At 38.4% G+C, this 22,429-nt stretch overlaps 1 protein-coding gene across 3 annotated transcripts in view; it reads right to left on the minus strand.

The window, feature by feature from the left end:
- Positions 1 to 12,484: 12,484 nt before the first annotated feature.
- Positions 12,485 to 22,429, minus strand: part of ASB5 (ankyrin repeat and SOCS box containing 5) — a gene marked incomplete at both ends in the record, with an annotated part of 50,038 nt that continues 40,093 nt past the window's right edge. For all 3 annotated transcript variants that reach the window (XM_080710123.1, XM_080710124.1, XM_080710125.1), the window contains 6 exons: positions 12,485 to 12,612; positions 13,682 to 13,873; positions 16,295 to 16,429; positions 16,601 to 16,751; positions 17,827 to 17,934; positions 21,464 to 21,543. In XM_080710123.1, the coding sequence (XP_080566249.1) occupies positions 12,485 to 12,612; positions 13,682 to 13,873; positions 16,295 to 16,429; positions 16,601 to 16,751; positions 17,827 to 17,934; positions 21,464 to 21,543 (794 nt within the window). The remainder of the gene's footprint in view (positions 12,613 to 13,681; positions 13,874 to 16,294; positions 16,430 to 16,600; positions 16,752 to 17,826; positions 17,935 to 21,463; positions 21,544 to 22,429) is intronic.

Consider the following 22,429-nt stretch of genomic DNA (forward strand, 5'->3'; position numbering starts at 1 on the left):
GACTTTGATCGCTGAAGGTTAAAATATATTTAAAAAAAATGAATGTGTTAATCAAGATAAGTAATCCTAACTAAAACACAAAACCTAAAAATATCGGTGGCTTAACACATCAAATATTTATTTCTCGCTGCCATTTCCTGTCTTTGCTGCATCGTTGGGCATGGGATGGTATCCAGGTGCAAGGATCGAGGCTGGTGCAGATATAACCTCCTAGGTCACATGGCTTCCGATGTTGCTATAGCAATGGAAGATGCACAATGGCTCTTAGGCTGAAATGAAGAACATTACTTCCACACATGCTTATCATACAGTACCATCCAACTTGCATGAGAATCCTAGGAAAGCAGAAGAAATGATGGAATATTTGGTCAGCATGACAGCTAGTCATCTTTGCTTTCACTGGAAACCTTTTATTGTGTGGTGCTAAAGATTGAACCCAGAGGCATTATACTTCTGAGCTACACCTCCAACCCTACTTTTTATTCTTTATTTTGAAACAGGGTCTCACTAAGTTGCAGAGGGTCTCATTAAGTAGCTGAGGCTGGCCACAAACTCGTGATCCTCCTGTCTCAGTCTCCTAAGTGCTGGGATTGCAAGCATGTACCACCAGGCCCTGCTTGGAAACCTCTTTTTGAAAGGGGTATATCACCTCTGAAGAGCAGCATTCATGGAGTTGTGAGAAGGATTTCCTGTGGCTTATCCATGAAACTTCAATGGTAGACTCAAGGAATTCTAGATAGGAAATGGTCTCAAAGATTCTATCTGTAAATAACTATATTTCTTTATATTTTTTACCTGATTTGCTAACTTGGAATTCTGATCCTAAATGACTGAAAAAAAGAAGTAATTTAATTTAAGAAACATTTGTAGGTAGAGGAAGGGTACTGGAGATGGTACTCAGGGGTATTCTACCTTTGAGCTAAACCCTCAGTCCAATTTAATATTTTTATTTTCAAATAGTGTCACACCAAGTTCTGAGGGCTTTCCTAAATTGCTGATACTGACTTCAAACTTGTGATCCTCCAGTCTCAGTCTCCCAAGTACTAGGATTACAGGCATTTGGCATCATACCCAGCCCAAAACATTTTTTATTTTTTTGTTAGTGAAAAGGCAACACTCTTTCAGTCAACATCACCAATAGAGAACTAGTGAACTTTAATGATCCCACACAGAACTGTAGAATCCATCCCAATTCTTTATTAGGAAAAGCAGAAACTGAGAAGCAATGAGAAAAACAAGATAGAAATACTCATAAGTCCCCATAATGAAGTATCTATTTCTTATTGACATCTATTGTTGTATAATTGAACCATTCTAAAATTTATTGGTTTGAATTAGTTAAAAACGTATCTGTTAGCTGGATATGGTGTCACACACTTGTAATCCCTGTACTTGGGAGGTTGAGACAGGAGGATGGCAGGTTTGCGGCCAGCCTCAGCTTCTTAGTGAGGCCCCTTGCAACTTATTGAGGCCCTGTTTCAAAATAAAAAATAAAAAATAGGACTAGGGGTCTAGCTCAGAGGTAGAATGCCCCTGAGTTCAATCCCTGGTACCGCAAAACACACACACACACACACACACACACACACACACACACACACATTTGTTTTCTCACAATGATGCCCCCCAGGGCTGGGATCAGGTAAGTTATTCTGCCACACATATGATTTAGGTTTTCTTGCTGTTGGAGCTGAGCTGCATAATCCCATATGGCCTCCGTCACATACATAGCACTCAGGGCTGGCTGTCTCTGGCCTCCTTGCTCCACCTGTTTCCTCTCTGAAGAGGTTAGCCCAGGCTTGTTTGCATGATGGTTTTGCTTTCACATCAAAGTGAAAGCTACAAGGCGTCTTAAGGGCTAAGCTCAATACTAACCCTACATCATTTATACCATGGTTCTTAGTCATGGAAAGAAACAAGACCAGTCCATATTTAAGAGTCAGGGTCGTCAATTCTACCTTTTGATGAGAGTGGAGAGAAAGATTGAAAAAGTGTGTACCCAGGAATGGGAGAAATTCTTGAGGACATTTTGCAAACAATCTACTGCAGAAACCCCTTTGTCTCGTTAATCAAATAAAATTTGGTTCTGTGCATGAAATTTTCCCACACAGGATTCAAGACAACTGAGATATTACCATCCCCAGGAGAAAAGTTAATGCTGTGTTTTGAGTGTAGCCTTTTTTCCCTATGTGTTAAGTCCCCATCTAGTGGAAAGGAATTATCTGAGAAATTTTCATTTGACTTAAACAAAGAGGGAGACATCCCTCCAGATGATTTTATTCACTGGTTTATGAGCAGCTATACAAAAAAAATAGAACTGGCTACCTAATTTTCAGAAAACAGTGCAAAATAAAAACATGGAATTTATTGTTCAAGAATTTATAATATCAAGGTAATAATAAATTGGGCGTGGTGGTGCACACTTGTAATCCCAATATTTGAGAGCCTGAGACAGGAAGATTACAGGTTTGAGGTCAGCCCCAGCAACTTAACAAGGCCCTGTTATGAAATAAAAAATAAAATAGGGCTGAGGGTCTAGCTTCAAGGTAGAATACCTCTGGGTTCAACCCCCAGTACCATTATATAAACAAATGAGTAAATAATAAGAAAGCAATCTCAGTCAACAATCTCACCGTTGTAATCCAAAATTATCAACCACACAATGTAGGGAAAGGAAGATTTATTTGCTCAGTTTTGAGAAGTTTCAGAGCTTCAGTCTGTGTCGAGCTGGGTCTGCAGAGCTCAGAGCATGGCGTCAGGAAGCATAGGGAGCAAGGCTTTGCTCCACATCCTAGAGGCCAGAAGCAAGAGAGGGAGCAGAGGAGGAAGGACATTCTGTAACCCTCAAGACCACACCCCAGGCACCCCTTCTTACCAACCAAGGGGCCTTATCCAACATTGCTGTGAGGGCAGGGGAACATTCTAAATCAAAAGCGTAACAATAGCAGGTCATTAGAGCAAGTGTGGGCCATGTGGTGCCCTGCAGCAGAGTCCAGCTCAGTAAGTCCAAGAAGAAATGTGTGTGTGTGTGTGTGTGTGTGTGTGTTGTTGTTGTTGTTGTTGTTGTTGTTGATTTTCCTACTCATATACAAATAGAGTAGAAAGTTTTCTTAATGCTATCCTTTTTTATTTTTATGTGAAACATTGAAGATGGCATATATTCAGACTGTGCTTGGTGCCCTCTCCTCTCCCACTTCTGCTTTCCCCCTCCCAACAATGAGTGTCCAGGTTATCCATGCTACATTCATACTTTTACACATATTCAGATGTAGCTCCTCCATTAATCAACCTCAGCCTTTTTCCTCTCTTATTCTTCCATTCTAGCTTTGCTGATGTATCCCTTCCATTATCTGGAGTCCCTCTGGTATCCCCAATGCTCCCTAGTTTGGGAATATTAGAGAAAACACATGTCCCTTCTCTTTCTATGCCTGGCTGATCTCACTTAACATATTGTTCTCCATGTCTTTCCATTTTCTTGTGAATGACCTGATTTTTTTATAGCTGAGTATAATTCTGTTGTGTGTATTCCCCATAATTTTTCAATCCATTTATCTGTTGATGGAAACCTAGGTTGGTTCCATATTTTGGCTATTACGAATTGTGCTGCTATGAACATGGGTATGCATATGTTACTGTAGTTCTCTGATTTCAACCCCTTTGGAAAAATACCCAGGAGTGGTGTGTGTGTGTGTGTGTGTGTGTGTGTGTGTGTGTGTGTGTGTGTATTGAAACCAGGGGCATTCTACCTCCTCTGAGCTACACCCCAGCCTATTTTTTATTCTTTATTTTGAAACAGAGTTTTACTGTTGCTGTGGGCCTCATTAAGTAGCTGAAGGGTGGCTGAGAACCCAGATCCTCCTGTCTCAGCCTCCCAAGTACTGAGATTACATGCACCACCATACCTGGCTAAGAAGAAAGTTTATAACACAGTAATACTTTTGTGTTTTTTTTTCAAGAAGAATGTAACTGAAAAGTTAAAATCACTGCCTTCCATCCCCCCTGACTGAGCTCTGTGGCTGAGAATTAAACTAAGTCCTCCTTTACAAGAAGGAATGTCTTGTTCAAGGCACTGTGTAATCATATACCCAGTGGGTATGGTTCCGCATAATAATTTAAAAACTAACAATGCAAATTGCTGATTTCACTCTGAGACAGATAGCTCAAAAATTATGAGGTAGTTAGGAAAATTATTCTTTTCCCCTGTGTAGTTGAATTATACTGTTCCCGAGAATTAATGTTTGTCCTTCCATAGTACAGAAGTGAGCCTGTTTGTGGAGAAGGGAGTGAATTTCTTCTGGGTAACAGAGATAACTTAAAAGGCTGCCTGCCCCTTGCACTGGCAGAGAGATCGCAAAGCAAAACCAGCTGTCAAGGGCTCCAGTTCAATCCTGGACCATGTGTGCAAGTTGTACAGTGGCATAAAGCCCTACACCTTGAGGACTCCATACTTGGGTCCAGTTATGCAGCCATTTCTGATCAGCTGTGACATTGTATATCCAAACTTTCTCCCCCCTCCATATTCCTTTAATATGCCTTCAGGAGTTTACATGTCAGAGGAATTATATCTGCTCTTACAAAGTCTCTGAGGGATTATTCTACATCAATGGTTCTAAAAAGGAATAATTTTTCCCCGGGAGACATCTGGCACTGAATATCTAGAGACATTTTTACTGTCACAACATTAGGGAGGCAGGGTATTGGCATCTAGTGGGTAGAGGCTGGGGATGATTCTGCATGACCTATACAATGCACAAGACAGGTCTTCACAACAAGGAGTATCTCGTCCCAAATGTCCACAAGAGTGAGGCTAAGAAATTAATGTTCTAGACTAACTTGAACCCTGTTCTAGATTAACTTGAACTTGCAGAAATATGTCACTGAGGGTCAGGCATAAGTTCTGATGGAAGCATGATGCTGTAAGTAGCATGGTTCCCTGAAAGGATATGAATGAAAGGGGGGTGTCTTCACACACTTGAGGACAGAAAGTGGGGATGTGGGAGCTGATAGCTCTAGAACTATGCTTTATAATTTATCTAGTCTTGTAAGATGGAGAATGGAGGAGAACAAAAATCACCTATATTTATCAACAGAGAGAACCATGATGAGAAATAATCAAGGTTAAGCCAGGCATGGTGGTGCACACATATAGTCCCAGTCCTTAGGAGGCTGAGATAGGAGCATCACATGTTCATGGTCAGTCTCAGAAAATTAGTGAGGCCCATTGCAACTTAGTGAGACCACACTGTTTCAAAATAAAAAACAACATAGTGCTAGTGGTGTAGCTCAGAGGTAGAATGCCCCTCAGTGGTCGATTCCTGGTAACACACACACACACACACACACACACACACACACGCACGCACACACGCGCACACACATGCACACACACACATACACACACACACACACACAGTTGTGCACTTGTCCTTGCAGACTTTATGGATATTTTCTTCCTGGTGTTTACTTCCTGCACATCACTGCAGCAAAATAATTAATAAAAAGTCAATCCAGGTGTGGTGATGCACGCTTGTAATCCCAGCATTCAGGAGGCTGAGACCAGAGGATTGCGGTTCGCAGACAGCCTCAGCTACTTAGTGAGACCCTCTGCAACTTAGTGAGACCTTGTTTCAAAATAAAGAATAAAAAATAGGGCAGAGGATGTAGCTCGGGTGTCAAATGCCCCTGGGATCCATCCCCAGACCCACAAAAAAAAAAAAAAAAAAAAAAAACGAAAGGCAACTTCACCTTATAAGTAAACCTTAGGAGTAAGTTACTCTACTGAACTCCAAAGCAAGATTAAAAGCACTCGTTTTTTTCTTCTCCTGAGTTCTGAAACATCTCTGAGACAAAAGATTGGGGCAGTAGGAAAAAAAAAAAAAAACTCCAGTATATCGCTGATGAAATTCTTCTATGAGAAGGCAGCTTATGCCCGTGGGCAAAGGTCTTGATGATGATTATCTCCCAGGCACAAGTGTGTTGAACAGGACAGGGGTCAGATCGGCTGCTATAAGTGTATGGCAGCTCAGTTCAGAAGTGGGAGAAAAGGCCTGAGCATGCTCTGTCTCCCTTTCAGCTTAACTAATCCTGTTTCTGTCCCCCATTTTTTATGGGGTGATGGTGTTGTGGCTGGCAGTGGGGGAAGATGGAGACTGGGTCAGGACAGAGCCCTGGAGCACTGTGGAAATGGTGCTGCCTCCACATGGGAAATCCCAACAGGAATGAGGGAGAGACACTCTTCTCCCCACTGTAAACATGTTCAGGATGCATTCAGTCATTCACTGCCTTGAGGAATAGGGATGCCTGGTCAGCTTTCTCTTCTAATGAGAATGGAGGAAAATGGGGTCGAGGTAGAGGTTATAGGATCAACCAACAACCAACTATGAATCCATAGAACTTTTCTTTTTCTCCTCCTCCTCCTCCTCCTCCTCCTCCTCCTCCTCCTCCTCCTCCTCTTCTCCTTCTTCTTCTTCTTCTTCTTCTTCTTCTTCTTCTTCTTCTTCTTCTTCTTCTTCTCCTCCTCCTCCTCCTCCTCCTCCTCCTCCTCCTCCTCCTCCTCCTCCTCCTTCTTCTTCTTCTTCTTCTTCTTCTTCTTCTTCTTCTTCTTCTTTTTTAGTGGTACTGGGGTTCCTGGAAGCCCTTCTACCCCCGGGCTACACTCCCAGACCTATTTTATATTTTAATTTGGAAACAAGGTCTCCTAAGCAAGCGGGCGTGGCTGGCTTCCAACCTGCGCGATTCTCCTGTCTCCGCCTCCCTAGCGCGGGGATTACAAGCGTGCGCCACCACCCCCGGAGAATCCATAGAACTTTTCAGGCTCACCGCCTTCACTTTCAAACCCCTCTTAAATAAGAAGCTGAAGTTAGGAGCTCAAAAGATGGCGAGTCATGTCCACAGTGCTGCTTCATCCACTCTGAGCAAGAAATGAACTGTCAGATCTCACCTAACCATAAGATCCAGGTATCAAGAGATGGCAGCACTAATTCCTTCCTGTCTCATACTATGATCCAGCCACTGATGAAACCCAAACATTTCACTTTCAAAAGGAGTAGAGTGGTCATTCTGTCTTATACATGGTTGAGGGGATATTGGAAATGTCTTATTCCTGTGGTCTAATTCAGCCATGCCCACGTTATGATAAATAATTTGAAAGGTCCTGCCATGCAATCACCCCTTAGTTACTCCTGCAGGGAGGCACGGCTGCTCCTCACTCTTCATCTCTTCTATTTTCCCCCCATGCTCCCCATATGGGACAATTTTGCAGGGTCCATGCAGAGATCCTTGATGGATATTGAATATCCTGATGGTTTCTCCTGCCTGGAATCAATGTGATCTCCTTTCTAATGTTTTCCCAGTTGATATCAAGTCACATGTCCATTAAAAAATCCAATTTTTTTCTTTCTTAAGTCTTTGAACCTTCTCTCTTTGGTGAATCACTAGCATGCTCTATTTTTGTTCTGATGCAAAACACTAATATCTCATATCTCTAGGAACTGGACCTAATGAGTTTTGCCTGTATGATGTAGAGTAAGTGAATCAGGGTAGTTGGATTCATTTCAAGGAATGTCTTCTTTTATTATTATATTACATTTATTTTTAAGTTGTTCATTTTATTTAAAAATTTTTTTATTGGTTTTTTGTCATACCTCTTAATGGGGTACAAGATGGTGGAGGCATACATGTACACATCACTCATTTAGTCCTTCCCCAATTCCCACCCCATTTCCTTCCCCCTCCCTCTTTCTCATGTTTGGCTTAGTGATTGACTTTGATATGTTTGTACATCATGTACATTAGGGAATTTTCCTCTTCCCTCCTCCCATCCCCTTCAGTTAGGTCACCTCATTTGCTTATTTATGTTTTTCCTTCTTCATCTAGAGTTTCTCCTTTTACATGTTTAGGTGATTTGTTTATTTTTTATGAACTTTATTGGTGCATTGTAGTAATGCATCATAGTGAGAGTCAAAGGGATATATTTATACATGAATACATCACTTGGTGTATTTCAGGAAAGAAACAATTCAAATAATATATCAATATATGAAGGTACCACTACCAATCTCACTAAATATATACAGGGAGGTAGAAAAGGGAAGCAAGGTGGGGCGTGGAGGGAGATAACCTGAATAGGTTGTTTATATCACCTGCAGCATCCCTTTTCCATCTGAAACATCCTCTCTTGGATCATTATTTTGGGAGGATGTCAAAGTTAAGATCCTGATATGCTAGCTTTAAAAAAAAGTATATTACTATTGATCTGCAGAGGACAGGGATTTTAGAGCTCCACCCTAAAAAAATTCAAGATTTTAATTGCCTTACCTCTGGAGCTATTAAAGATAACAACTGTTGACAGTAAGATTTGCTACATCATTATCTGTGTCAGCTGCTCCAGCATTATTGCACAGCTCCCTGGAAAGAGGATGAAATTAAAATCAAGGCTCATTTTGACTATTTATACTTATGGAATTGCTTCAAAGATTTAAAAAGATTAGTTTCTTAATGTAAACTATTATGTATAACCTGTGATAAGGACCTCAGTGCCAGAACTAGTTAAACAGGCTAATATATCTCTAACTAGAGCATTTAAACAACGCAATGATGGCTTCCCTCTGGGATGTTCTTTTAGATATTTATGAATTTGCCTTTATAGAACAAAACACATGGGATTAGCACAGGATAGCATTTATCACACAAACATCTCATAATGGGTTGTATCAGACATTTATTCCTACTTTGTCCTATCTTTGGTGTTGCCGACTAGCTCAGTCGGGAATAATAAATCCAGCACTGAATATGGCCACTGAGTCCACTCGAGATCGATTTTCTCAGAAAGATGTGCAAAGGATTCGGGTGCAGTTCTGCAGCCACTTATCTGCAGCGATTCTTTCCCTTTTATGAAATAAATTCCTTTAAGTTCCTATTCACGGCGCTAAAGGTGAAGATTCCTCTCCGGGAAAGAATCTGACATGGACAAAAGCCTCTTGTGCAATTGATACTTTATTACAAGAACCCAGAAAATTTATATCCTTCACCAGTGAGATTAATAGTAAAAAAAAGAATAATCACCACAAATCAATAGTGAAGGACATGTAAACAAAGTAAAAAAAAAAATAAATAACTAGTCCGGGCATTCAAGATTAGCTCCGATTAGCTCTGGATCCTGTGACCAAATCCAGCCCCCTGCCCTTGAGCCCCCTGCCCTTGCAGACAGGCGGCTCCAAAGGGCAAATTCCAGAAGACACGGGCATGCCCAGGGCTTGGAGAATACGGCCTCTCATGGAATGTCCTTTAACTTTTTTCGGAACTTTCTGTTTCTAGGACTTAGTCCATATGGCAGGCATGGGGAGATATGGCGATCCAGGGGGATGCGATGGAGGTCTCCCAGGTTTTGTCTGCATTGCCATTTAAAGTCTGAAAGCTTAAGCAGCTCACAACACAGTTTAGCAGATAAACACCAAAAAATAACATGAAGTTTTTAGATTTAGTTGTCAGATGTACTTCTCTAGCTGCTGAGCACTTTTCCTCAAAGAATAGGCTTATTAGAAGCCTATTCCTCTTTTAATAATCCATTTTCCTATCACAAACCCTTTGCATCCTTTTCTTTTCTGATTACCCCGATTCTCTCTTTCCCATTTGGGACAATCTTAGGATAAGCTCTTCTTCATACAAAAATTCTTTCTTATTCTCACCATATTTCCTTTCTTTCACATTTACACATTTATTATATCTGTCCTTTGTTCTGACATATTCATTTCTTAGCCACGTGGCACCTCCCTGTTTCGGGAAGCACTCATACTGGGTGTAAAGGTCAAGAATCTTCCTAGCCTTCAGCTCTATTGTATTGGGCAGTATTAGCTGCTCATCAACTAGGCTGCTTTGATGTCACACACAAAGTTTATCTTCTCTGTATCTAGGCAGGATCACAAGGAGAGGGGGTAAACAGAGGCACCGGTTGCCTCCCTTACGAGTTTTTATGGCTAATGGTTTCAGCTGACTCTTAAGGCTTTTACTATAAGTTAATAATTAGAATGAAGGTCAGAGATAGAGGGGAAATCTGAGTTTATAATTACTGTGACTGGAATGCTTCCACTGCATTCTAACTAGATTTTATTACCATTTGAGCAAAGCCGAGGGCGTTTAGAGGCTGAGACAAATTACTAGAAAATTTATTTTCCACGGACTCAGTTTCTCTCACAGTCCTGATCTTACATCACTGGAGCAATTCGTGTGGAAAGTTAAAAGAATCATTACCAAAAGAATAATAGTTATGAAAGAATATCTAAGAGTGGGGGAGTACTTTGGCCAGAGACAACACTTCCCCTCAGGGCTCCGCCTCCTTGAAGCTTAGCCAATTTCCTGCGTGGGAAATCTTCACGCAGATGCCGAGGAGAAGGAAGGAATCTTAGCACTTTGGTATGGATATGTTGGACATATTAAAAATGACTACTTACCCTCCACTTATTGATCAGCATTATTGTTTAAAATTTGGTCTAGTGATGCATGATAGAGAGCAAGAAAGAGACTTTCAACTTCATTCTTGTTCGTAACTTTTTGCTTTCTCAAAACCAATCAAGCAGGTGTGTTTGAATTTTCTTCTTTCCTGAGGGGATGTGTAGGTTTTTGTTTTACCATGTTCTTTAGTTATCTCTTTTATTCTGTTGTTATTTCAGGGAGGAGAGACCCACGGAAATTATTTCTGACAGTTGGAGGGGATAGCTTGTCCTGTGCCATGCCAGAGTTGACATTTAGCATTCATTGCTGGGGTGTCCCACCAGCTCTGAAAGTTTTGTTTCCTGTTTACTGCTACAGGGGCTCTTGGAACAGTGGAAGAATGGTGGGCAGGTGAAGAAGAAGAAATCTATCAAAAGTCTGCTCTGGTTCTGCTGTCCACAGAAAAGCCCATCATCGGTGAAAATCATATGTCTTGAAATTTTGTCAAACCTACAGCCACTGCAAGTTCAGCACATACAGTATGAATCATGTGCCACCTCCTTCCATAGATGATTGTGGATTTCAGTCTCTCTCTCTCTCTCTCTCTCTCTCTCTCTCTCTCTCTCTCACACACACACACACACACACACACACACACCTCTCACACTCTACCTTTCCCTATAATCCTATTCCCAGCATCTCTGATATCATTTATTAATTGCTTTATTGCTTATTTATTTTCCAGCATCTTATATCAGAGAATTGCATTGGTTCAGCTTATATTTCAATGTCACAAATAATCTTCCTGTTGTCTGCTCTTGGAAAAAAAAATGCCAAGTCATCTATGGAAGGAGCAAATTTTCATGGCGTATGATAATGTTGTTCAATGAAGATTAATACATTTAGAATGGTTTTATATTGTTTTGTTTTGTGATACTGATAATTGAGCTCAGGGGCATTCTACCTCTGAGCTCTACCCAACCCTATTTTATTCTATTATTTTTAAATTGTCTCACTAAGTTGTTAAGACTGGCCTCAAACCTGCATTGCTCCTGTCTCAGCCTTGCAGGTACTAAAATTATAAGTGTGTGTCATGGCACCCAACACATTTATTGCATAATAGCATTTTGGGGAGGCTATCCGAACATGATTACGTAGCACCTCAGATTTTAGGTTGCACTCTTACAATATCTCAGAGTTCATGCAGCAAGGGAGATGGCCATTTAAGATCTAATAGTAACATCCCTTTCGTCCAAGGAGCAAGGAAGAAAGAGCTCTGTGGTAACTATCCCAAAGGACCAGGTATAAGAAATCCCTCAGATGTTCCTCAGATGTTCAATTCCAAATGATTGAGTCACTCTTTTTATCTATGAAATCCTTCCCTTCGATCTTTGAAATAAGGACAATGATTAAGGAGGCAGTTGAATTGGGTTAACATCTCCTTTTTCTTGTTCCCATGCTAGGAGAATAGATGCTACATTTTTTATATACGATCACAGTATTATAATCACAAGAGACATGCAGCATAGTAGGTTTCCTGAATGAGAATCATCTTTATTTCAAAGAAGCAGATTAGCTGCTCCTTCCTAAACTGTCCTCATGTTTCATGCCCGTATTAGCAACACAGAGATAACCAATGACAGTAGACAGAATTAAAGTTTACCCATTATTTGGAGACTACAGATCTTTTAAAAGTGTGATACCATTTATAATTGAAAATTTTAAGAAGAGTTCACATTTTTCTTTTCCACTCCAGAAAAAGAAAAAAATATAAAATGGATAATTTCTCATTATTTTTGTAAGTCAACACAATGATCTATTGGAATACTAATAATATCTAGATATTTTAACACATTATAATCTAAAAGACAGTAAGATTCATAAAACAACAGTGCTAACTAGTCCACTTAAAAACGAAAATTGATATTTTGCTGCTTCACTGGGTGATTTCATATTAACTTTTGCCCTATTTTTACAACTTTTAATATGGAATATTCATTATGCAAGTTAAGTAGAATTTTTTTATTTTCAATGGATTTAGAACTATTTTACTGCCTTATCGATACTGTAAGAAATTGTGCAGTAATGTTGGCAGCTGGAGCTGGGGGATAAGATGCAATCTTGGTTTTCCCACACAGTTTCGGATACAGAGTCGGCAAAGTTGGCAAAGAGAGCTTGGAGTAGCTGCAAGAAGACATGAATATATTTATTAATTAAAATCAAAATGAATTTTTATATGTGTCAAGATACATGAAATAAAACCATAAAAGGACTGCAGTGCTTTGTAGTAAACTAGAAGAGTAAGACCAATATACTAGAAATATTTTTTTTTTTTTTTTTGCAGTACTGGGGATGGAACCTCAGAGCATTCTACCTCCAAGGTACGCCCCAATCCTCAGCCCTATTTCTCAGTCATTTTATTTTGAAACAGGGTCTAATCTAGTTGCAAATGGCCTCACTAAGTTCCTGAGACTGTCCTCAAATTTTGATCCTCCTGTCTTGGCCTCCCAAATGCTGGGATTACAAGCATGCACCACCATGCCCGGCCTACTAGGAAGATTTATTTAAGCATTTTTATTGTTTAAATAAATATATGAGATTTAAATAAATTTATGAGATGTTATAATTGAGATATATCCCCCCTCTATATTCTTTAAAACACTAATTTTCAGGATGATGGAACTACTGTTGCATTAAAATCCTCAGAAACAAATTCTGGTTTTTAAAGGATATATAAATCAAAAGCCCCAAGAAGTGTTATGTACTTAAAAGGGAAATTTTTAAATTACATATTTTCCTCAAGTTAGGCTTAATAATTAAGTTAAAGGAAATGTTATTATAATATATGAAACAGGCATAACAAATTCCATCTTAGAAGTATAAAGTGTTAATTTTTTTATTATGTTTCTGTAATACACTACAGAAGGAAGGTACATGCCTTATAAAATGGGTCATATTTTCAAATATAAACTAGACAATATCATACCAGAACTGCATACTACACATTCTCAAAACAAGCTGGATACATTTAGCCAGAGGAAGAGTTTATATATGATGAAAAATAAAAAAATAAAATATTATTATATCTTCTTTTAAATAGAACATAAGTTAAAATTCTTTTCTATTCTACTTTCACAAAAATGTTTGAAATATATGGCATTATTATTTTGCATGCCAACAAAAAGCCTTTCACTTTCCTCTATTTTTTGTAAATACATTTGTATTTCTACACATTCACATCTATACTTCATACCTTCATGCTGAAGCAGTATCCTTTCCACCACACTGTTTGATGTAGCTACATCTACAGGTCGCAGGAGCTCTGTATTTTTGGCATTGATATCTGCTCCAAATTCTAGCAGTAGATTTATAATTTCTGTACTGGACTGTTGAGCAGCAGCATGTAATGGAGTATCCCAATATTTGCCTTTTTGTACATCAGCCCCTATGTGAAAATAAGAAGTGATGATAAATACAAACAAAATTGTTATTTGAGTCAGTTTTTCTGCTGAGAGAAGAAAGGGAAAGCAGTTGAGGAAGGGCACAAAAGGGACCTTGACTCCATCTGCAATGAGTTATTTATTTTCATACACACTCATACTTTTATACACATTTCTCTCATATATATATGATATATAAAAATTTAAACTTGTTATCTCAGGATTGGGAGATACACACATATTTGTTATATTATTTTCAAATACGTATCTGTATGCTTGAAAGATTTCATAAAAATATTTCAAGTGATTTCAAAAGTGGTCATATTAACTAATGTTATAATTAGTCCATGATTAAATTCATAAATCTCTAATTTCATCATTGATGAGTGCTCTTAGAGTAAAGAACTCATTGCTTTCCTTCTTTTCACTTAAGACAATAAAGGTCTTTGATTTCTGAGAAAACTCACGAATCTAGACATGCTGAGCCATTTAGATAAAACAAATATAGGTTGTTTATCCTGCCACTTTCACTCATGTAGTTTAGATCATTAAATATATAGATACTGCACCTCTCAAGTATAAAAGTACCATTAGTGATGTCTGTATGCGATGTACTTTTTAATAAGATGCTTACATAAAAAAATTCAAAGATACATGTGAAACTGCCTATTGCATAATTGTTTTATCTTAGTGCAAAAACTGGCATGTATTGGTCATTCAATACACATGCAATGAATAAAGGCTGTTTAATATAGTAATTAGTAATATAGTAAAAAAATGACTAGTACATAAACAATTACATCACCAAGAAGCATCTATCAATAAAATTTTTTTCAACTCTGTTTTCTGATACTGTTTGCAAAATTAGTGATTATATATATATATATATATATATATATATATATATATATATTTTACTGGAGACTGAGCCCAGAAGGTTTCTACCTTCAAGCTATACCCTAAGCCCTATTATTTTATTCTTTATTTTGAAACAGGGTCTCACTAAGTTGTGGAGGGCCTCACTAAGTAGCTGAGACTGGCTGCGAACCTGTGATCCTTCTGTCTCAGCCTCCCAAGTACTGGGATTACAAGCATGCACATCCATGCCCTGCTAGAATCCATATAGTTTAAGAGTTCCATTATTGCCCTCCTGCTACTTTCAAATTTCAATAAATTTAATAGATTTCAATATTTTAAAAACAAATATAAAATATTTAGTGGTGAAATTATATTCATAGAAAAATGTCCATAGAGAAAGCATAAACTCTGTTGGTTATATTCATTTTATGAGAGAATGGGGCATGAAAATAACAATCTATCAACAACTATAAACAGCCCTTTCAGAATCTTTTTAACCCCATTTTAAAATGTTTGGTGGGAAGAATATCATCCCTAGCTAAAGAAAGAAGGATGAGAAAGCATAAACTCTTTTGGTTATACCAAATTTATGAGAGAACATAACTAGAAAATTACTATCAACAATAATTAGAAGAACTCATGCTTAAGAGAATGAACTAGTAATTACAGACCCTGATTTTAAGATATTTCTAACTTGGCTAAGATCATGTGAGTAATATATAAAGGGGTTACCAAAAATGTGTTTGAACATAGTAAGGGTCAAAATAACTGTCATAGACATTAAATAGCATAGAAATCCATTTTTTGTATGTGTGTATATGTATGTGTGTATATGTATGTGTGTGTATATATATTCTGAGCATCTACCACATAAGACACTGTGGTAAGACAAAAGAGATGGCCATATCCTAAAAGAAATCCCAGTTCCAATGTGGTAGAGACCACCAGGATCTCAACAGTTTAGGAATGTTTCTCAGGGGTCTAACATTGAAGCTTGAGGAACTAAGTTATTTCATGTAAGTGAAAATGGGAACTGAGTCTGTTTAAGCACATAGGACAGAACATACAAAGTCTGGGAAAGTAGAAGACATGGTTACCAACACAGTTACTATCCCTAAAGTTTCTTTTGAAGGAGATATTCAGATATATACATACTGAGCAACATTATATTCAACCTCAAGAATCTTAATTTTATGACCTTTTACAATTAGGACTTTCAGGCTCCATTACATACACAAATGTCTGCTAATTATATTCAACCTTGAGGATCTTAATTTTATGACCTTTTATAAGTAGGACTTTCAGGCTTCATTACATACCTAAATGTCTGCCAATGATGATTGTACAAAATGTAGAGATTACATATTCATTTGTGAGCCTTGAAGTGTTCTCATCAATAATGAGGCTCTTTTTTATGGTATATACTTGCAAGGGAGAATGCTAGTAAGCATTCCTAGCTTGTAAGAACGTTCCTAGCAATGAACTATTAGTTTAACGATGCCTAGTTAGAGAAATTAATAATTTCTGGGTATATAGGCAAGAGTAGAAGATGATTTAAGGAAAAGTACCAGCATAAAGAAGCTTCCGGATGCAATGGAATTGCTGTGACATACAAGCCACGTAGAGAGGGGTTCCCAGGTGAGGAATGTCTTGGTCGACATCTATGCCCCAGGATATCAGTATGTCCAGACATTCATGATGACCTGCCGACACAAAGTAGAGAGGAGTTCTCTTTTACCTAATGCCTACCTCCCCATATTCACATGCACCCAAATGCATGCTTCCTCCTGAAACACAGCTCACTGAAAGGTAAGTGGAACACTGCATGCCCAGGAACTCTCTCCCCCTTTCACTTAGTCCCATAGCTAAATTACCTTTACTGGCTGTCTCATGTGTGGGAGATGGGAGAGAGGACTCTAGCTGGGCCTTGGCACCATATTCCAAAAGAAGCTCTGCGCAGCTCTTACTTCCTTGAGAGCATGCGTTGAATAGTGGAGTCACGCCATCGATCGTGAGTGCATTCACCTAAACCAAACCCAAAACCTGAGCGTAAGATTCAGAACTCGTACACGATGAACAGATTTAGTTCCGCATTTTCAAAAGTCAGGTGAGGTGCTAACCAAAATAAATAGGGAGAAAATGTGTGCAGTAAATATGACAGTCTGTTTGTTCATACACATCAATAAGGAAAACTCTAAAACTTCATGTAAACCAGGAGAACTTTATGTTAAGTGAGATTAGCCAGTCACATTAAGTGCAGGGTCATGTGTTTTCTCCCATATGCAGCAGATAGGGAGTAATCTGGAAACAAGAGAACTTTAAATAGTGAAAGAGAAACCCAGTGGAGCCAGAGAGGTGGTCTAGGGGAAGGAGGGAAAGAAATAACGGAGGAAATGCTTCCATTGACAGTATGTATATGTGTGAGAACCAATGTCAAACTCATGGAAGGAGGGAGTGGGGAGGGAGTTTGTATATGGGGAAGAACTCACCAAGTGCTATGTGCTTGTAAGTTGATACCACTAGGAACTACATTATGATGTGATACTATAATGTACCAATAAAAGTATTAAAAACAAAAATAAATAAAACTTCAAGTAGTAAAGAAAAATGATATGGCAGATCATTCACAGGAATAGGCACAAAACCAGTGAAAATTATTAAAAGAACGTACTCAATTAGTGAACAAAAATAAATCAAGGGTTATGTAAAAAAATGAAAACAATTATAATTATGATGAGAGTTATGTTACCACTCAGCAGGTTGCTGTTTAAATAGGTAACGTTAACCATTCTACTTCTGAGGATTCATCTAAGGAAAATTGCTCAAAAGATGAGCAAGCGTTACAGCCTAAAGCTGTTCATCTAACGCCATTAAAGCAGAAAATAACCTAAATAATATTCTTTAGTATAATGCAGCATGCTCTCCTAACACGCAATAGTTGGAAACCCTATTACAAGAACAATGAGGAAGCTAAGGTAATTCCAGGGTTTTGATTCCGTTATTTTTGAAAACTGAGAAAGAAGGAAAGAAAAGCAAAATGAGAACTGTGATCCTTTCCATCAGCAGATGTGAATTGCTAATGTTTCAGCAAGGTGCTCACATTAGCTCCAGCTTCCAGAAGAGTCCTGGCACACGCCACGTGATCTCCCAGGCAGGCTTCATGCAGTGGGGTGACATGGTCTATGGTTACTGCGTTGACATTATAACCCTAAACACAGGACACAAATTATTTTGACGGGTGAGAAAAATGTTAAATAAAATCATTTCCATAAACTTCATTAGAGAATAACAGATTTTTAAAATTATTTATTTGCTGTAGTGTTGTTTTGTGTACTGGTGATTGAACCCAGAGGTATTCTAGCTCTGAGCTACTTTTGATTATTTTTTATTTTGAAAACAGGGTCTGACTAAATTGGTGAGAGTCTTATTAAGTTGCTAAGGGTGGTCTCTAATCTGTGATCCTTCTGCCTCAGCTTTCCAGGTTCTGGGCATGCACCATCATACCCAGCTAGAGAATTATATGTTTTAAAGAGCAGAGACTCTCAGGCAAACCTGTTAGCAGTTCCGAGGAATGGCCAGATTGAATGCCAGAGTCAATCAATCGTCAAACCAGCTCAGTTTCTTTTTTTATAATTATTCATAATATATATTATAGGTTATTGTGAACTAAAATCACTCTGTTGTGCTCTAGAACACTAGAACATATGTCTTCTAATGGTATTTTGGTCCACGTTCTCTACCTGGACTCTATTTCCCTTTCTCCTACCCTTCTCAGCCTATGGTAATCCCTATTATACATTCAGGTTGACTACTTTAGCTATTTTACATGCAGTACTTGAATTTCTGTATCTGACTTATTTTGCTTAACATAATGTCCTCCAGTTCCATCCACTTAATTGCCAATAATAAGATATTACTCTTTTTATGACGGGATGATAGTCCAGTGTGTATATGTACCACATTTTCTTTACCCAATCATCCATGTGGGCATCTAGGGTTGATTCTATTATCTTGGCTATTAAGAATGCTATTTCTTTGATATGCTGATTTCATTTATTTTGGAGCTGGAAGGCTCCAAACATAAAGTAATCATAAAGAGATGTATAAATTTTGAGCATATATTGAAAATATCACATGGTACTTCCTAAATATGTACAGTAATTTTTATTTAAAAATCACTAAAAGTGTTTAAGGAGTTGAAAACACTAACTACACTGATTTTGTCATTGCACACTGTATCCATGTATTGAATATGAAAAATTAACATTTTGAAAAATATCATTAGTTCCATTATTGTGGCACTATCTTGCCTTGACATAATAATTTCTTCAATATTTTCAATAGATTCTGGCAGGTTTTCTTTGAATCTTACCTTCTTAATTTAGGTGAAAGGAGTTGTCTTTTATTTTGTGGAACTGAAGAGAGTTTAGAGGTTGGATCATTTGTTTTGACTAGGGCTGAAAAATTAAAAATCAGCCCAGACAGGTGAAACCATACTCTAAACCTTAGTGGGCTGCTTTGTACATACAGAGTTAGGCTTGTGTAACTGCCTGGCTTGCATTATGTAGTAATCATTGTACTTTGGATAAATACCTTGGACTTTACATTTTAAATTCATTACAATGAGAATTAACTCAGATAATGCCTGAAAATCATTATTATTATGGTGTTTAGCCTATAGAAAATGTTACATGTTATTTTATTATTCAGTCAATATTAAATAAAAACTTGGGCTGGTTGGTTGGTTGGTTTTTATATCAATCGGACCCAGAGGCATTCTACCTCTAAGCTACATACTGAGCCCGTTTTACTTTTTATTTTGAAACGGGGTCTCACTACATTGCTTAAGCTGTCCTTGATCTTCCTGCTTCAGCCTCCCAAGTACAGGAAATACAAGCATGTACCACTGTGCCCAATTTAATACCTTTTAATCGTATTCCAATTAAATCCATAATACCAGACTAAATTAATTAAATATTATTACAATGGGAGAGTCTTTGTCCTCTCAATATTATTAGTAATCCATTTTCTTGACCATCAAGCTAAGCACTATTTATAGGAAAAATGTCAGGGCCAAATCCTCTAAGTATGTTCCAGATTATCATGATCTGTAAGACCAGAATGGACACGAGGAATCATAAAATGAAGGTGCAAAAAGAGATAATCGCACCAATTTTTTTGTCACTAGCAAGTGGATATTTTTAAGAGCCTTTTACTGTCCCTGTGAGATTCCAAGCTCCTAGCCTGCCGTAGGATTTGGAGTGCTGCCTCCAGACTGCTGCAGGCTAAAGTGGCCAGGCAACAGCCCACGAGAGAAGGTCAAGGTCCCTTTCACGTGGCACTGGGGGCAGCCTCTCACTCCTCCTGGCTGGCCTGTGCTTGGACAGGAGATGCACGTTGAGAAATACCCTAGGATTTCTCACTTCTCGAAGAACTGAATGCCCCTCTCCGAGGGATTACCATTTGGAATTACTGACCTTTTTATGGGGTTGTTTTTTTCTTCATCAAATGATGAGCAAAGCAAAAATCATCACGTGGTTGTGACAGAACAAGACAGCCCCGAGGGGGAATCTCTTTCACATATTTATTTTACAAATGAGAAAATGGAGCTGAGACAGGCTGTGGGTCATGTCAAGCGCCCGCCCATAGTCCAGGTCTACCTGGTCCCAGGCAATCCCAAGACCATGTCCTTTCTCTCCTTTGGCCATGTGAGAAAGTTCCTTTCTCTTTGATGCTGGGAAACACTAGTGTGGTGACATCTAGAACTGAATCAAAATGGAAGCTTCAAAAATAAAATGTAGTTGGGCGTGGTGGTGCATACCTGTAATCCCAGTAGTAGGAAGGCTGAGACAGGAGGATCATAGGTTCCAGGACAGCCTCAGCATTGTAGTGAGACTGCCATCAACCTAGGGAGACCCTATTTCAAAAAATGAGAAAGGGTTAGGAGCGTAGTTTGGAGGTAGAATACCCCTGGGTTCAATTCCCAGCACTACAGAAAACATTAAATTAAAATTAAATGCATAAGGCTGAGCTCTGGAATCTGTTTTTTATTTTTCTTCTGGTGAGTCTGATGAGCACACAGGTATAAAAATGAGCATTCCCTCACCTTCAAGGCAATTCCCCACAATACCAATTACCATAACATAAAAGCTTGTTTCAGCATCTGGTCTGATCACTCCTTTTTGGTTATTATGTGATTAAGTCTGCAGTTAGCTGTACATATTGTACAGATTTAAGCATATTTAGAATGATAAACAATGTGTAAATAAATTACTAATTGCTTACTATGACTGAACAAATGTACTCCATGATAAATTTAAAATAGCACCGGGCGTGGTGGCGCACGCTTGTAATCTCTGCGTTTGGGAGGTGGAGACAGGAGAATCGCACAGGTTCCGAGCCAGCCGCACTGGCTTAAGAGACCCTGTTTCCAAATAAAAATATAAAATAGGTCTGGGAGTATAGCCCGGAGGTAAAACGGCTTCCAGGAACCCCAGTACCACCAAAATAATAATAATAATAATAATAATAATAATAATAATAATAATAAATTGGATTATGCCAAAATATTTTTAAAGGAGTTTCAAAGATAAATCAGAAACTGCTAACTTGCTTGCCATGAGTTAAAATGAAAAGGTAGCAGTAAAATTTAAGAAAGTTTATTACTTTTGAATTAATTTGCCTTGCTAGCATTTTGTGCTTAGGGGAAGCAGACACATTTTAAGATGTCATTTTACCTGTGATAATAATGTTCTCAAAGCAAGAAGACGACCTTGACTTGCAGCTTCATGTAGCGGTGATCGATCTGCCCAGGAACCTGTCAAAAAAGAAGGAAAACAAAGATTGGTGAGTCAAGTAAACCCTGAGAGGCTGATAGTTCCCGTTATTTGTTTATGTGTATACATTTATTGGTGCATTATATTCTCACATCATAATGTAGTTACTTGGGATAGTGACATACAAGCACACAGCACTTGGTGGGCTTTCCTTGGTTCCCTCCCCACTATGCATTCCCAATACAGGGCAGGCATCCTCAAATATGTACATACTGTACATCATGTACATAAGTCATTCTTTCATTGATCCTCCCTCTCCCTTCTGCCCCCTTCCCCTAGACCACCTCCCTGGCTTCACTAGAGTTTCTCCTCCATTTTACGAAATCCTTCTGGTATCCAGATTCCTCCCTAGCTTGTGCATATGAGAGAAAACATATGACCCTTCATTTTCTGTGACTGGCTAATCTCACTTTACATAAAGTTCTCTCCCTCTGGGCCATCCATTTTTCTGCAAATGACATAATTTTTATCTTTATTGATAAGTAGAATTCCATTGTGTGTAGATTCCATAATTTTCTAGTAGATTCTATAATTTTATAATCCATTCATCTATTGATAGACATCTAAGTTGGTTCCATAATTTGGCTATTATGAATTGTTTTGCTATAAACATGGATATTGATTTATTACTACGATTTTCTGGTTTTATTAGCATAATCATTATGGAGATTAGTGTGGAGATTTCTTAGAAAATTAGGAATGGATCCACCATATGATCCAGCTATACCACTCCTGGGTCTTTTTCTTATGTTATTTATTTATTTATTTATTTATTTTTATTGATTTATGTTTTTTGCAATACTGAAGATGGGAGCCAGGAGCATTTTACCTTCAAGCTGTACCTCCAGGCCTATTTTTTTTTATTCC

The sequence above is a fragment of the Muscardinus avellanarius genome (assembly GCF_963383645.1).
Source record: "Muscardinus avellanarius genome assembly, chromosome: 14".
NCBI classification, from domain to species: domain Eukaryota; kingdom Metazoa; phylum Chordata; class Mammalia; order Rodentia; family Gliridae; genus Muscardinus; species Muscardinus avellanarius.